The sequence below is a fragment of the Corvus moneduloides genome, chromosome 25, assembly GCF_009650955.1.
Source record: "Corvus moneduloides isolate bCorMon1 chromosome 25, bCorMon1.pri, whole genome shotgun sequence".
Lineage (NCBI taxonomy): Eukaryota > Metazoa > Chordata > Aves > Passeriformes > Corvidae > Corvus > Corvus moneduloides.
Window position 1 is genome coordinate 5,326,367 of NC_045500.1, and position 15,385 is coordinate 5,341,751.

A 15,385-nucleotide genomic window follows, 5' to 3' on the forward strand; every position below is an offset into this window, starting at 1 on the left:
CAGGCGCGGCAGTGCCCTGGGTGTCACGGCAATGCCCAGGTAGTTGCGGCAATGCCCTGGCAGGCGCGGCAGTGCCCAGGCAGGCGCGGCAATGCCCAGGCAGGCGCGGCAGTGCCCTGGCAGGCGCGGCAATGCCCTGGCAGTCGCGGCAGTGCCCTGGGTGTCGCGGCAATGCCCTGGCTGTCGCGGCAGTGCCCTGGCTGTCACGGCAATGCCCTGGCTGTCGCGGCTCACCTGGCCCAGGTGCAGAGCGCGTTTGGGGCCGCTGAGCGCAGCGCCGGCGGCAGGACGCGCCCCGGCCCGCGCTGCTGCGGGCACGGCTCTTATTGTGAAAGGATGATGCGAGGCAGCGCTCACCTCCCGACCATCCCTGCCTGCTGCTCCCTGCCCTGGCACCGCTAGCTCTGCCCGGCCACTCCGAGCCGATGCCTTCTGCCCGCCGGAATATGTTAGCCCAAATCCTTTTGTCCGCCGCCAGCCTCCTGCTCGCTCATCTGCTGCATTTCCTTTGTTCTTTGAGGCAATTCATTCCAGGTAAAATGCATTAAAAACAACCCCTTTCATCCCATCCCCTTGGAAAGAGGGTTGCTGCTGCTGCTGACGCGGGTCGGGAGAGCGATTCCTACTGTGAGAAATTCTAAGCGGAGCGGTCTGAAGTCTTTGTTAGATGGCAGAAAATGTGTGTTATTTATTGAATAGATAAACGGGAGTGGTAGGGATTACAGCAGATACAGATGGTTCAGAGCTGGGAAAGCATCACAGAGCAGATTCTCTGTGCAAGGGAGCCAGCTGGAAGTGGGCAGGGAGAGGGTTCTTTGGAGCTGCATGGCTGTAGAGGCTTTAATGTGTACGTGCAAATGGGGAACTACCCCAGAGGATTCTGTTTCACAACCTGACTCTGCAATTTGTAGCATGATTGCACAACTTGAGCTGCTTTTTGTTTGGGATTTTTATTCTTTTGTTTTGTTTTGTTTATTTGTTGGCCTGTTTTCAGAAATTAGGAACCAACAAAGATCATGGCTTAATTCACAGGAATTTCTGCTTTTTGATGGTGGTGGTGGTTTTCTGCCTTTATAATTCAAACCATTGCTTCTGGGGTGTCCAAAGAGCTGAAAAACTCTCAAATCTGCCTTGTTGTACCACCAGAAGACCCCAAAGTGTCGAATCTATTTCTGCTGGGAGATCAACAGCTATTTCATGTGCACGAGTTCACTGTCGCCTTTCTCCTTTCCTCCCTTTGAGCCTTCCCCTGCTCCTTTTCTCAGTTTATTTTTTCCCCGTGCTTTTTGTCTTTTCTTTTCTGTTTTTCGTTGCTCCTCTGGCTGTTAGCGAGGAAGTGGGTGGCTGAGCCCCTGGCCATGGGGAACCGAGCAGCTTCATGGAACAAGGAGCCCAGCTTGGACACTTCCCAGCGCTCCCAAGGCAAGTGCTGCGCCTTCCTTTTGGAAATCCCTGTGGGAGCTCAGGGGCCCAGCCCTGGGGAAGGCTGGAGTCTGTAGGGCACAAATCCTCAGCTCCGCTTCAGGCTGGGGGATGGAAAAACTGGTTTGTTTCTGTCTTGTGGCAACCTGTGTTTTACAGGAAACAAAACATTGCCGGTGCCAGAGGATTATTCCCAATTTGAAGGGTCCTTAGGGAAAACAGAATTCTTGAGTCACTGTCCCTGCTTGATGAATATCATGAGCATTCTATTTGCTAAATTCTGCCTCTAATTCTGGTGGTCCTGGATGCCCTTCTGAGTCAAGCAATTAGGCTGTGTGTGGGAGGTGCTTCCTGAGCCTTGGATTTGAAGCTGTAGGTTAAAATCAAAATGGATTTGGCCTCTCCCGTGTGATCCCAGTGTTAGCAAATGGCTCCCATAGTTCCTCCACCCACCATTACAGATTTCATGTCCCGCTCACTGGTGTTGAAGTACAATTTAATGTCTGATTCCTGATGACTCCACCCGCAGCAGCTTTCTCTTGGAGAGCCTGGTCCTTCATCCCACCATTTCTGGATATAAACAATAAATAATCAATGCTGGGCTGTCACTTTGTGCTGGACGGAGAAATCATAGCACACACTGTGCAGGGAAACAGGAGCTGAACGAAGTGCTAGGCCAGGATCACTCTGGAGTGATTGCCTGCTGTGTTTGGAAGAGGCTGGAGGAGCGTTCCAGCTCCGTGTTTGGTACTGCCTCTGCTCGGATATTCCAAAGACCTTAAGCTTGTTTTTAAAGGTCTGATGTAGGATGGAAACTACAGTGGAGAAATGAGGGTTCTGAGAGGGCAGGTTGTGATCTTGTGCAGATTTTCAGATATTCAAGCACACACAGAGAGCCCCACTGGGACTGTAGAGCTTTTATTGTGGATTCAAGTTCTTCCACCTCGCAGTGTGGCCAGAACAGAAGCAGGAGTAATTTTATTTGCATGTTGTGTGACATTAAAAACCAATCTGTCATCTGGCTTCTGCAGAGAGACATTGGTCCCTTCCTGGGGAGCTGCATGTTACAGAAAGTTTGAATTTATGACTGAGCTTTCCCCTGAGGGTGGAACACCCTTTTTGCAGTTACTCAGGAACAGTGTTCAAGGAGGAGTTGTTCATGTTCCCTGTTCATGTTCCTCAGTGTGTTGAAAGTGCAGTTAAATGCAACAGTTATTCAGATTTTTTTTTGTTTAAGGGGGAAGACATGTAGGATTTTTTTTCTTCTTGTACCCCTGCTCTCCTCCTACCTATTCAGAATTGTTCTACAATAACTTGTCTTCTTTCTGGAAACTTCTGGTTTGGCTCATGTGGGTGTTAGGATTTGATCCCATTTTGCATGCACCTCTGCCAGGATCTTCAGCTCATGTGAGCGATTCCCAGAGGGAAAAAGTAATTCATTCTCTTGCTCTGCTTCTTTCTCCCTCTCTGGTCTGGAGTTGGGACATTCCCTTAAATGTTCTTGTTGTTTAGAGTCCATTCTATTAAAACTCCACTTTGTAGGGGATGCTTTGGAATGAGTTCTAAGTAGATGACTTCTAACTAGATCAGATTTCAAGAGGGATTACTGAGATGATCACGTGCATGGTTATCGCAGGACAAGGAGAACAAAAAGAACTTTGCTTACTTAGCTTAGGAAGTGATAGGTTCTTCACCCTAAAAACAATGCAAGAAAGGGAAAACTACCAAAGCCACGTAACAGCACTGCCAGAAAAACAAAAATAATGTCCTTTGGTAATTTCAAAGCATCTTCCTGATCTGGACAAGGAGCAGTTATCCACAGAGGGAGTAAGTGCCTGTAGACGTAGTAACTTTTAAGACAGAGTTCTTATATATGAATTTCTGGGACAGCAGTTGGGAGGGGTAGACTTGGGAGGTCTTTCCCAGCCCTGGTCAGGCTCTTTTGTGGAATGTATCTTCCAAAAATTTCTATTTACAGTGCTTTCCAGAAAGTTTTGATGTAGTGCCATCTTGAGTCATCCCAGCTTTGCTTCTGCTTGGATGCAAAATATCTCCTTATGGACGTGTTCCTCTCATTCTTTAATACATATTTTGCACCTTTGCAAACCAAATATGCATTTCTGCAAACACTTAAGAGATCTGAAGGAGGATTTGGGGATTGGCACGTTGGAGAACTACACTGGAATCTTGCATTCTACCTTCCTGCGTGCCTAACACCCAACCTGCTTGTGGCTGCGCTACAGAAACAAGCTTAGAAAAATTCTGCCTGCCAGCTCAGCTCCTTTGCAGGTATTCTGGCTGAAATAGTGAATTTCCTCTGGAGATGTTGAGCAAAGAGTTTCAGAGGCTCACAGGGAAATTTGGCAGCAGCTACCGTGGATTACCGGATGTAGGCCAGAAGCAGCAGTGGTGAAAGAACAAAAAATCAGAGTGAATTCAGTGACAGCCTGGAGTCCATTTAGTGTGTGGTGTCTGCACCAGCGCTGGGTGATGGACTTCTCTCTGCCACGTGCCCTTTTGGATCAGTCTTTCACTCCCACCTCAGTGTTCAGCGTTCCAGGCTGGTTCTGTGCTCCGTGGTCTCGGGGAGAGCAGCGGAGCGGCCGCACTGAGGGCAGGATGGGCCGGTGCCAGCCCGGGGAGGGAAGCACCCCTGGGTAAATCCACCTCTGCAGCTAAATGGATTGCTAAAACAATCCCTGTGTTGATGAGGCTTTGCAAACCAGGCTATGGGAGCCAATCACTGACATCACTGTTTGCTCGCAGCATTCCAATCACTTCATGCTCTCCTGGGGCTTTTGTCCTGCCAGCTGGAACTAAAAAGGGGTTATTGCAGTCAAACCCGAGGCTCCATCAGAAATCATCCTTCTCTGCTTATTTCCTTGCCAAATAAAACTTGTAGATCTGTTTTGTCCTGTAAACGTGTTTCGGCTCTGTTTCATTTGTGTTCTTCCCTTTTTTGGGGATTGCAGTTACTATTTTTTTCTTCTCTCCTTTATGAAATAAAATCCAAATATACATTTCTTTGATTAAAAGAAAAGTTATCATCTCTTCTATCATCCTATATTCTATTACCTCCTTTGGGCTGCAGAACTGGTGTCTCTTGTGGATTAACTACAGAAGAGGAAAATCCACTGGATTTTCAGCTCCTGTGGATGTGTTGGGTTTTGTGGCTTTACCTTGGGTATCCACCACAACTCGGCTGCTTGCAGATGCTGAATGCTCTTCTCCCTGACATCCAGTCTCAAGCTCTACAGTTGTCACTTCATTCCAGTGAAAATCTCAATTCCCTGCTCTTTGTTCTCCCTGCTCTCTTTGCAGGTTTCAAGAATTACCTGCCCAGCCCACCCAAGGAGCAAATCCCCTGCCACAGACCCAGGGGGCTGCAGTGCATCTGCCCCCTAGTGCAGAGCGTGGAGGAGACCCCCGAGCCCATCCCAGCCAAGATCAAAGGACATATTCCCAGGTGGATTAATGGAAATCTGCTGAGGAATGGCCCTGGCAAGTTCGAGTTTGGCAATGATAAGTAAGTCTCCTTTAACTGACTTTTTAAATGATCTGGCCTGAGCTCTGCCTAAAGCTAAAGGGGACCCCCCTCACCACTATTTGGAGCATCTTTTAGTTTCTTTTTAAGTAAGGGAAGGAAGAAATATCGATCTTTTGAGAACAGTTGCTCCCTTATTTGGAAACTCCCATTTCCTGCAAGGAGGAGCTGAATGGTGAAGTCACCCAGGCTGGAGAAGCTGAGTCACAGAGAGGCTCTCACCACTCAGAGGGGTGGGATGAGGCAGCTGGGCTGGGGAATAAAACATCCCCAGCTCTGGTCCTCTGTCCTGAGCGAAAATCCATCCCTGAGCACTCTGAAATTCAGGGCAGGAACTTGGAGAGTTGGTTGCACTGAGTGGTGTGAGCTGCTTTAGAAGCAAATCCATCCCATTTTAAAAAGAATACATTAAAATATTTCCAGCAGGCGCCTACTGCCTGTGGCTTGGCATGTGCCATTCTAGATAATTGACAATTAAGCTGATGGCAGCAAATGGCCAAAGCTGATCTCCTTATCCTATTCCCAGAGTTAGACCCTCAGGTGTTCTGAGAGTCTCGCCGATTCCTTGGTTTGGAGAGAATAACATCCTGCAAGAATCTGAGAGCTAAAGGCCTCTGGGTTTGCAGTAATAATTTCTATTGTTGTACAGTACAGCACTAACTCTATTCCCTGTGCAGGAGGGGGTGCTTTACCTCCCAAAAAACCTTACACACAGCATTTTGAGTCTTCACATCCCACAGCTGTGAATACACTTGTTTTGTTTTGTTTGATTTGATTCAGGCATTTTCCCAGACAAAGCTGTGCCTGGTTAATTGTTCAGGGGATCTGGGAATCAGCTTTTACAAACAACAATAAACCTAAAAGCAGGAGGGTACCACAGAGCATCATATAATGCCCAACTCCTCTTCTTAATCTCTTTTTTTCTCTCTCCTGGAAGGTTTAACCACTGGTTTGATGGCATGGCCCTGCTGCACCAGTTCCAGCTGGCCCATGGCACGGTGACCTACAGGAGCAGGTTCCTGCAGAGCAGCTCCTACCTGAGGAACAGCCAGCACAACCGCATCGTGGCCTCGGATTTCGGCACCTTGGCCATGCCAGACCCATGCAAGAGCGTCTTTGGGCGCTTCCTGTCCCGCTTCGAGCTGCCACGTAAGAGTGGTTCTGTAAAAAATGAGAAGTGTTCTGAGATTTTGTTGGAGGAACTTGTGGTTAGGTGGAAAGGGAGGTGTGAGGAAGTCTGACAGACTTTCTGTGAGCCCATGGTTTTCTTAGAATATGACCCAAACCCCCAAATTATGCAAATTGGTGTCAGCCTTAGCTGGGGGAGGCAGAGTTTAATGTTTTAGTGCCACTTCAGCTCGCTCAATCCCGGATCTTGTTGCAAATTTTCCACAGAAATCTCTCCCCGAGAGAACATCCTGTGCAGTGCTGATAATGAGCATTACACCCTGATGTTCTACCTGAGACACAGCTTTGCCCTTAAAACACCTTGCCTTGCTAAGCTTGTAGGGTAAGTGGGCTAATCCCTCCCTTCCTGGACTAAGGGGCAGGAGATTATTGAGTAGGGTGAGGGATGGCGTTGCACAGGAATGGAAGTTCCAGTACCTTTAGGATTCTGTGTATGTCAGGGAAGAAAGAGGCTTAAATGCGAGCAAAGTGCTCCCCACTAAAACCAGAGCAGGCCCGAAGTTTGCAACTTGTTGCTCATGCTGTGACCATCCTCTGTTCCTTCTCTCCCCTGCTGCCATGTCCTCTGTCCTTTCCCAAGGTGCTCACACCTTCACTCATGGTGACTCTCCCCACATCCCCACGCCAGCTCCCTCAAGACATTCCAGACCTATCCACGTCCCCCATCTGCCTTTCCCCAGCTCCAGCAGTGATTTCCATCCCTGTCCTTGTCCCTTTGACCTGGCTTCACCTGTGCAGTTTCCCTTTGTAGATTAGCGAGATATTTCCAATCAATCACACAGGGATTAATGTCACTGCAAATGGGTTTATTTGTTTAAATATGTCTAACTTGCCATAATGTGCCATGAGCTGCACAGAGCTGTGCACAACTCCAGGATTTCTGTTTCAGAGCCCAGTGACAATGCCAGTGTGAACTATGTGCTGTACCAAGGGGATTATTACGTCAGCAATGAGAATGTCTTCATGCACAAGGTGGACCCAGAGACGCTGGAAACGAAGGAAAAGGTGTGGGCAGTGGAATGAGGGAGCTGGGCTACAGATGGTGCACAATCACACCTTGCTGTTTCTAGGAGCAGCAAGGGGGAATCCAGTTTCAAAGGAATTTGTCTGGACCAGCCGCATCTCTTTTCTGAGTCCCTGAACGATGTGTGCAGCAGCAAGGCAGCGCTCTCAGGGGTGGAGGTGCTGTCACTGCCCAGCTGGGCACAGCTGGCATTTCTCCTCTGCTCTCCCTGCTTGCCTGGGCTTGTCTGCACCTCTGAGCAGAGCAGGAAACAACTTTTTCCTGTGTACAAGAAAAAGTCAACATTGCTGATCTCACACCTGCCTTTTCCCTGGTGCTTTGCTTTCATATCTCTTCCCTTTATCTGCTTGTTACACCTCAAGCTTTGCACTCTCCAAAGCTGCCCTTCAAAGCCTTGATCAAGCCCTCTGTTGCAAAGGGGTGCTTCAGCTGCCACTCGATTTTCTCCTCTGCTAGAAAATGACTAAAACATCAGAGAATCTTCTCCCTCTGTCCTGAGCATCCTCTCCCAGGAGCGTGGCTGGATGTGACAGAAGGATGTGACCTGGGACAGGACAGCATAAGCCACGTGTCCCCCTGCCTGTGCCCTTAGAGGGGATTTGGGCTGGACAGCCGTGAGAAGGGCTGAGGGAGGATTCTGCCCTTCCTGAATCAGTGTTTACTGTTTGGCCTGTTTGACACCACAAAATGCCAGCTCAGAGTGTCCTCAGGCCTTGAGGGAGCTGTTCCAGGAGTCCCTCCCTCCCTGCAAGATCAGTAGTGACACAAATAAACTGTGTACAAAGCACAGCTACTGATGTCTCCTGGAGAGCTGGGTGGTTTGCCACCTGATCTGGTTTGTAAACCAGAGTGCAGTGATGAAAAGACACGTGGGGATTTTTAGGTTCAGCTCTGTTGAACCAAATCGTCATAAAAAAAAATCCCCTCAAGCTGCTTTTTTTGGCTAAGTGAAGAAATGGAAGGCATGATTGTACATTTAAACTCTCCAGTTTGGGATGTCTTAATAGGACCCGGTTTTCTGAGCTTCCAGTGGCAAAACTCTTGGTGATTTTTGGGGCAGTGACTGTCCCTTCACACATCTGCTTGTGCTTATTATGGGCAACATTCCCACTGTGTCAGCACTTGTGCCATCAGGAATATTTATGTCTTCCAAGGAATGGTCAGTGCTATCAGTCCTGCTTTACTGATAGAGAAACATCCTTAATTTTCAAGGATTTCAGGAAGACTGCAGGCAGAATGAAGGCTGGAGTCCAGATCCCACATTATTAATAATGAATAAAGTCTGCCCCTGTTCCTCAGACTTCCACAGAACTGACCCTGAGGAAAGTTCTGCGCTGACTGAAAAATCTTTGGCTTTTCCAGGTGGACTGGAGCAAATTTATTGCAGTGAATGGGGCCACAGCTCATCCCCACTACGAGGCGGATGGGACAACCTACAACATGGGCAATTCCTTTGGGAAGCATGGTAAGAAGGGCATGGCCAGGCTGATTTTTTGGGCAGGGTGTACAGGATACCTCCTGGTACTGCTTCTTCTCCTGTTGAAGAAACACCCAAAGAGACCTTGAAATTGCTGTTCCTGAGTCAAAATGTCAATGGCAGTCTGTCCCATAAAATTGGCTCCTCTCAGCATTGTTTCAGATGCTTCTGACTTTGGCCTGTGAATATCCAGCAGATTCTCCTCTTCCTCTCCCAAGCTTTGCTGGAAAAAGGAGAATGATTTTTTTTTTAGGTCCCATCCAGTATTGAAACCTCATCTGAAGAAATTGAACAATTAGCCTCGTGTTTTTCACTTACAATAATTGGCTTTTGATGAGCACCAGAAGTGTTTATGCAGGAGAAGAGATGGAATTTATTCCAGTAGCCTGGATATCTTACAGCAAAGCTGAATTTTGTGGGATATTTTTCTTCTTCTCAGAACTGTGAGCATCTTGATAGGATCCTGTTGCATCCATGTGGCTGCTCAGAGCCATCAGTCACTGTGAGCTGTGTGAAATCCCTCTTTTCCAGAGGCCTCTGAAAACAGCTGCTGCCCTTTACTGCGATCCCTCAGGCTCACTCCACCTTGTCCCAGTTTTGATCATTTTTCATTCTTGCTGCTTTCATTTCCTTTTTGCCTCAGCAATGTCCAGCTTTGTACCACATGATTTTTTCAGCTGGACACACCAAACTCTGGACTATTATTATTCAAACATGCTGCTCTTTCCCGCTCATAGGCTCAGGTTTATTAAATGAGCATCACCAAGGCTCAAAGTTTTCATTTCCTATGAGCTTGGTTTCTATCCTGCTCCTGTTATTATAGGAGAGCACTGCAGGCAGAGCTGGCATTCTCCCAGACTGAGAAGATCCTTCTACTTCCTTTCAAGCTTCCTTTTCTTTGTTTTTCTTTTGGTAGATAAATCCTCCGTAGAACGCTTTACTGCCTGCTGGTTTTCTGCTCAGTTTAGGAGAGGTGGTTCAAAGTATTCCTGGGGAACAGGAAGGAGCAGAGCCTGAGTTTGGTTTGAACACCTTTTGTGCTTTCCAGGGTCCAGCTATAACATCATCAGGATCCCCCCACAGGAGTCAGGCCATGGGGACACTTTGGAGGGAGCCAAAGTGCTGTGCTCCATCCGTCCCATGGACAGGGCAAAGCCATCCTACTACCACAGCTTTGGTAAGATTCCACCCCAAACTCTGGGAATTTGGGCAAATGGGAGGCAGAAAGGGCTGTCCAGTTCTCTCTGCCCTTGAGATGTTTTCTGGCCTCATATTTGGGTGATACTCCTTCCTTGCCTCCTCAGGAATGACTGAAAACTACATCATTTTCATCGAGCAACCCCTCAAGCTGAACCTGTTGAAGATCATCACCTCCAAGCTCCGTGGGAAAACCATTTTGGATGGGATAAGCTGGGAGCCTCAGCACAACACCTACTTCTACGTGGTGAACAAGCACACTGGGGAGGTAGGTGGGTCTTTGGCCCCTGCAGCAGCTGGTCTGGAACCTTAGATCCCAAAAATGCTACGTTGCAGCCATGGGGAGTTTATGAATCAATCCAGAAATTACTGCAATACAGGCTTTAAAGCAGGGGTGTAGATCTGTTAAAAATGGGATTTCTCCATGTGTTTTCCTCTCCATTCATTTCTTTGCCAGCCCTAAAAGGACAGAAAGGTGGAAAGAAGCAGTTTGGGGTTCATGAGACTTCAGCACAGGGACTGAAATGCAGGTCCCAGGTACTCCAGGGTATAAAAAGGTCAGAATCTGTGAAAGATGCACAGCAAGGGGCTGCTTGATATTTTGGTTTTTCTTCTGGTTTTGCTCCTTACTGCCTTAAAGCAGCCCTTTTGTGCCAACACAGCGACAGAAGGCAAATCCCAAAGAATGAGTGGGGGACGAAATGGGAGAGAGAGAGGATGAAGCTCTCTGAGGTGAGGCTGGGAGCTCTGGAGAGGAGGTGCAGCTGTCCCCTGGTCCCTGCAGGTGCTGGCAGGGCAATGGTGCTCCAAGCCCTTCGTGACCTTCCACCAGATCAACGCCTTCGAGGAGCAGGGCTGCGTGGTGCTGGACCTGTGCTGCCAGGACGACGGCACCAGCCTGGCTCTGTACACGCTGCAGAACTTGAGGAGGAGTGGGGAAGGGCTGGACCAGGTAAGATCCCTGCCTTTGCTTCCCAGGATCTGCTGAGGCCCCGCGGTTGAGTGGCTTTTCTGCAGCAAGGCTCAGGTTGGTGGAATGGAGAACACCATGGGGACAAAAACTGAAATGATCATCTCTCGATGCTTTCTTCCCTTTTAAATCTCTCTCCATGGAGCATTCCCTCAAAACTTTTCAAGCTGGTGTGTGGCACAGAGCTCCATAGCCCGGCAGAATTTATTTCTGGTTTAAAACCTTGGTTTTAATGACATTTGTTTTCCTTCTCCCTGCGTAATACAATTTTCCCCCAAGAAATTACGCAAAATACGTTGTAGCATTACTTAAAAATGGAAAAAGAAAAAGGAACCCTGTTCTTTAAGGCATTACTTCAGAAAAGGAGCAGTTTTTACGAAAATCACAGAAGCACAAATACCACGGAAACCCCTGCCTTGTTCCCCACAGTCACCTCACCCACAGCACGTTCGAATAAATTATTTATTGTGTCCAGCTCTGTGAAAAAGCCCCATTTCAGGCCCTGTGAGGGGCATTATTTTGCATAGGTCACACATGGAAAAAGTGGGGTTGTTTTCAGTTTCTCACGCTGCAGATGTGTTTATTGGAAACCCAGCGTGCTGGGGGGGCTGCTGCATGTTCAGACAGGACTGAACTTCCTCTGTCTGTGTCCTGAGCTGTCTGGAACCAACTCAGCTCCGACCTGAAAGGACCACAGCTGTGTCCTAACAGGTTCTGCTTTCTTTCGGCATTTATTTTGGGTTTTTTTTCAAGTATTTTTTGAGCATATTCAAGTACAGCAGAATGTTAATCCCATTAATCCCACATCTTTCTCATCCTTCTCTGATGGAATTTGATGTGGCTGAAGGGGTCCTGGGCCTGTTTCCAATGCTGGGCCTGTTTCCAACACCCACATTCTTCAACTGACAAGTGGCATCACCACCAAACTTTACCCACACACGGGAGGGAGTCATTTCAGAACAGAATCTTCGACCTTCACTGCATCAAAAGCCTCAGGCATGTCTGGGCATGACTTGTCTCCTTTCCCCACATCATGTTCAGTGCTTTTGCTTGCTCACTAACCCGTATTTTGTCAGCCAGGTTACATGAACCAGAAAAGTTTTGAAAACTTTTTTCAGGGTTTCAGGATGAACACATGTGGTTAAAGTGAAGTTTCACAACTGAGCTGGTGAGCTGCAGACTGAAGTAACTGAAAGACACCAAAATAGGGTTGTTGTCATTTATTTTATTGAGAAGGTTTAATATATGGGAATATGATCAGTTCTAAACTTGGCTTGAACTGAGCTTTAGTGGCAGTGGTGGAATTATCCCTCTCGTGCAGTGTGCTGGGTGTCTGCCACACTGGGGGCTGCACTTTGCTCCCCAAGTAAATCCATCCTTCCCCTGGACTTCAAACAGGAATCCATGTGTACCTGAGCACGGAAGAGGGAATCCTGCAGGGTACCTTCAGGCACTGAACTGAGGCACAGTGCTCTCCTGCTTCTTCAGAGGGGGATGTAGAGCAACATAAGCCTGTTCTAACTAAATAAAATTTAGTGCAGTGTCTGTCCTACTGCTGGATTTGGAGATAATGGACTCATTTGCATACCCAACTCAGCGTTTATTACTGTGAGAACAATGCTGACCCTTTTAAATTCTTGTCTTTTTGGTTCCTACTGTAAATTACTGGAACGTGCAGAGAACTTCTTCTTTCCATTATGTGCTTTACCTTACCAGAACTTGGTCAAACACATCAGGAAAAGAAGAAGAAGAATTCAAGGGTGTCTAAAATTTCAGAATTGTTCCCCAAAAGTGCATTTAGCCTGGAATGTCTCTCCTCTCTCCATCACCATCTCTTTCTGTCTCTGTAACAGGTTTATGCCTCAATCCCCAGAGCTTTCCCTCGCCGCTTTGTTCTCCCTCTGCACGTGGATTCAGACACACCCGTGGGGAAAAACCTGAACCCACTGCCTTATACCCTGGCAAGGGCTGTGAAGGATGCAGATGGCAAGGTGTGTATAAATAATGCACATTTACGCAGCAGATGCTGCCCCGTGCCTCAGAGCTTTAACCACCTCCTCGTTGTGCAGTGGTTGATGGGACCACTGAGCTCTCCTGCCCTGTCCAAGCTGAACCAACCCTGCTGTAACGCACATTTCTCCAGGTCTGGTGCACACACGAAAATCTCCACCCTGAGGGCTTTGAGAAAGTTGGGGGCCTGGAGTTCCCCCAGATCAATTACGCTCGGTACAACGGCAGGAGGTACCGGTACTTCTACGGGTGTGGATTTGGGCACTTGGTTGGAAATTCCTTGATCAAGGTTGATGTGGAGACCAAGAATTTCAAGGTGAGGTGAAGTCAGCTTATCGAGTCCTTCCACTGAACTGGATTTGAAGATGTGTCATTTACTGGGGGCTTTAGGGCTTTGTCCAGATGGGTCTGGGATGAGATTCCCAATTTCATCCCTCACCTGGCACCTTACGAATATGGCACAGTCACCAAACAGGAGAGGATGGCACCATCACACTCCTGGAATGAAAAGAATTAATTAAAAGTTGAACTCTTTAAGTTTCTTGGGGCACAGAATATTTCCAGGTGCCTTTGTGGGGAGCACTCTAAGTTGTAACTCTGTTCCCTGTAGTAGACAAGTACTAATGAAATGAAGCTCATCCATGTGTTCCTGAAGCTCATCCATATGCTCCTGTGCTTGCTAGATTTGGCAGGAGGAGGGATCCTACCCGTCAGAGCCTGTCTTTGTGCCAGTGCCTGATGCCACGGCGGAGGACAGCGGAGTCATCCTGTCTGTGGTGGTCTGCCCTGCTGAGGTAACTTGCTGTCAGTAGTTTGTCAAAGTCACACAGCATTAATACACTTTTTAAACCCCAGAACTGGCTTTGAGGCTCCCTGGCAGACAGCTCCTTGCTCCCCAAGGGGTATTGCTCTGCCATGCCCAAGCACAGGCAGTGCAAGTGGGGGTTGTCCTTGGAATGTCTGTGTTTGCCAAGTGGAACCTGTGAGTCGCAGTGCTCCTGTCCCACAGGTTTGGTCTCCATGGCCTGCTTGTACCTTTGTGTGCAAGCACAGTAGTTCAGCCTGGACACTCACTCTGCCTTTCTCTTCCTCCTGCAGAACCAAAGTGCTTTCCTGCTCGTCCTGGATGCAGAGACCTTCCAAGAGCTGGGGCGAGCAGAAGTTGGGGTGCCAATGCCTTACGGATTCCACGGTATCTTCACTGCCCACTGATGGGGACCACCTGGGCACCTCCTGGGACTCAGGGCCGAGCCAGGCTCAGAAAAAACCTCTTCTACTTTCGCCTCTCACCTTTCCATCATGTCTGGGATGGAGGAACTGCTTTTTCTCTACCATAACCTCCTGTTTTCCTAACAAAATACAACCAAGGAAGGCAGAAGCCCCTTCACTCCCACAGCCCATTGCTTTATCTCCATTTTTCTTACTATCTTGCTAGACCAGCTATAGCAGCAGTTCACAAAGAATGCCAGGTTCAGGCTTGCAAGGGAGAAAATGGAAACTGAGATGATCAACCCCTTCCTTTGGCAGCAGTGTGCTTTGAGGGGAAGAGAAAATCGGTGCTTGGGGCTGTGACTTTGCCTGAAATATGTAAAGCAGAAGAGAGGAGTAAAACCCAACAGGTGGGCCCAGTGAAGGGGTGTAAATCCCCCCGCACTGCATCAAGGTTGCCTTCAGTGGACTGCAGAGGGTAGGTGCAGACACTCCCAGAAGCTGTGCTTGTGCTGTTCTCTGTACAATAGCAGTGCTCTCAAATAAAGCCTTGGGAAGTTTTTCCTTTCTTTCCCTGCCCTTGCACAGTCTCATAGATGTGGGAGACACATCTCCAGAGCAGGATACAGCTCTGCTGGCTGACAGTTCCTGCTCTCCTCCCAGTTCAACCAGTAGGGAACACCAGTAGGAAACACGGAGCGCTCCACTGTGGGTTTAAGCAGAGCAGAACAAACTCCAGCCCCGTGTCATCCAGGCTTCTCCAGCTGCTGAGCTCGGGGGTGCAGGTGGGTGGGTGAAAAGTGAAGACTTGCAGGAGTTCTGTTCATTGTGAGAAGCCTAAATAATTACTTGAATAATTTCCTTAAGTAATAAACGAGCCATTTTGCCATCGGGGCTTTACATCCGCTGACCTTCCTTCACCTTAATACAAGTCTTGGGAAAAGGAGGAGGATTTTACCCCAGGGGCTGCTGCTCTGGGAGGGGCAGAGGAGGCTCAGGCCAGAGCTGGTGGAAGCCACTAGATGGCAAACAGCTCCCGTTCCTGCCGCTCCAGGAGTGCCCTGCAGCCTCCTCTGGGTCACGGCCACCTCCTGCCCTCCGGGAGCCTGTCCCCCGGGGGAACAGCCCCAGCGAGGCCTCGTCCCCAGGACCTGCCACAGAATGATGCTAAGAAGGGTTTAACAGAGTTCAGGCATCATTGGTTCTCTTTTTAAAATGCCTTTTTTTTTTTTTTTTTCTTTTCTCGTTGAGGTGGGAAGCGAAAAGGAGTCAGAGGCTCACGGGCAGCCTTGTGTGAATTACAGCAGCCAGGGCAGCGCTGCTCAGCAGAAGGGCAGGGGAGGA

General features: G+C 48.5%; 1 protein-coding gene across 2 annotated transcripts; it reads left to right on the forward strand.

Moving 5' to 3' along the window:
- Nucleotides 1-74: 74 nt before the first annotated feature.
- On the forward strand, nucleotides 75-14,614 carry BCO2 (beta-carotene oxygenase 2). 2 transcript variants are annotated; one of them, XM_032133677.1, is made up of 13 exons: nucleotides 75-534; nucleotides 1,330-1,422; nucleotides 4,744-4,948; nucleotides 5,904-6,115; nucleotides 7,044-7,159; nucleotides 8,541-8,643; nucleotides 9,704-9,832; nucleotides 9,960-10,120; nucleotides 10,637-10,804; nucleotides 12,676-12,813; nucleotides 12,966-13,148; nucleotides 13,516-13,626; nucleotides 13,931-14,614. In XM_032133677.1, exons 1-13 carry the CDS (start codon nucleotides 426-428, stop codon nucleotides 14,042-14,044), a joined length of 1,842 nt encoding a protein of 613 aa, XP_031989568.1. In that variant the 5' UTR covers nucleotides 75-425; the 3' UTR covers nucleotides 14,045-14,614. The 2 variants fall into 2 exon arrangements, with proteins under 2 accessions (XP_031989568.1, XP_031989569.1); XM_032133678.1 differs by lacking the exon at nucleotides 1,330-1,422 and having other exon boundaries at nucleotides 329-534.
- The last annotated feature ends 771 nt before the right edge of the window (nucleotides 14,615-15,385 follow it).

Excerpts from the sequence above, each read along its gene's own strand:
- BCO2 (XM_032133677.1), top strand. The coding sequence starts at position 426 with ATGCCTTCTGCCCGCCGGAATATGTTAGCCCAAATCCTTTTGTCCGCC. Across the intron at positions 4,949-5,903 it reads TTCGAGTTTGGCAATGATAA|GTTTAACCACTGGTTTGATG; the intron begins GTAAGTCTCCTT and ends CTCTCCTGGAAG. Across the intron at positions 10,805-12,675 it reads GTGGGGAAGGGCTGGACCAG|GTTTATGCCTCAATCCCCAG; the intron begins GTAAGATCCCTG and ends TCTCTGTAACAG.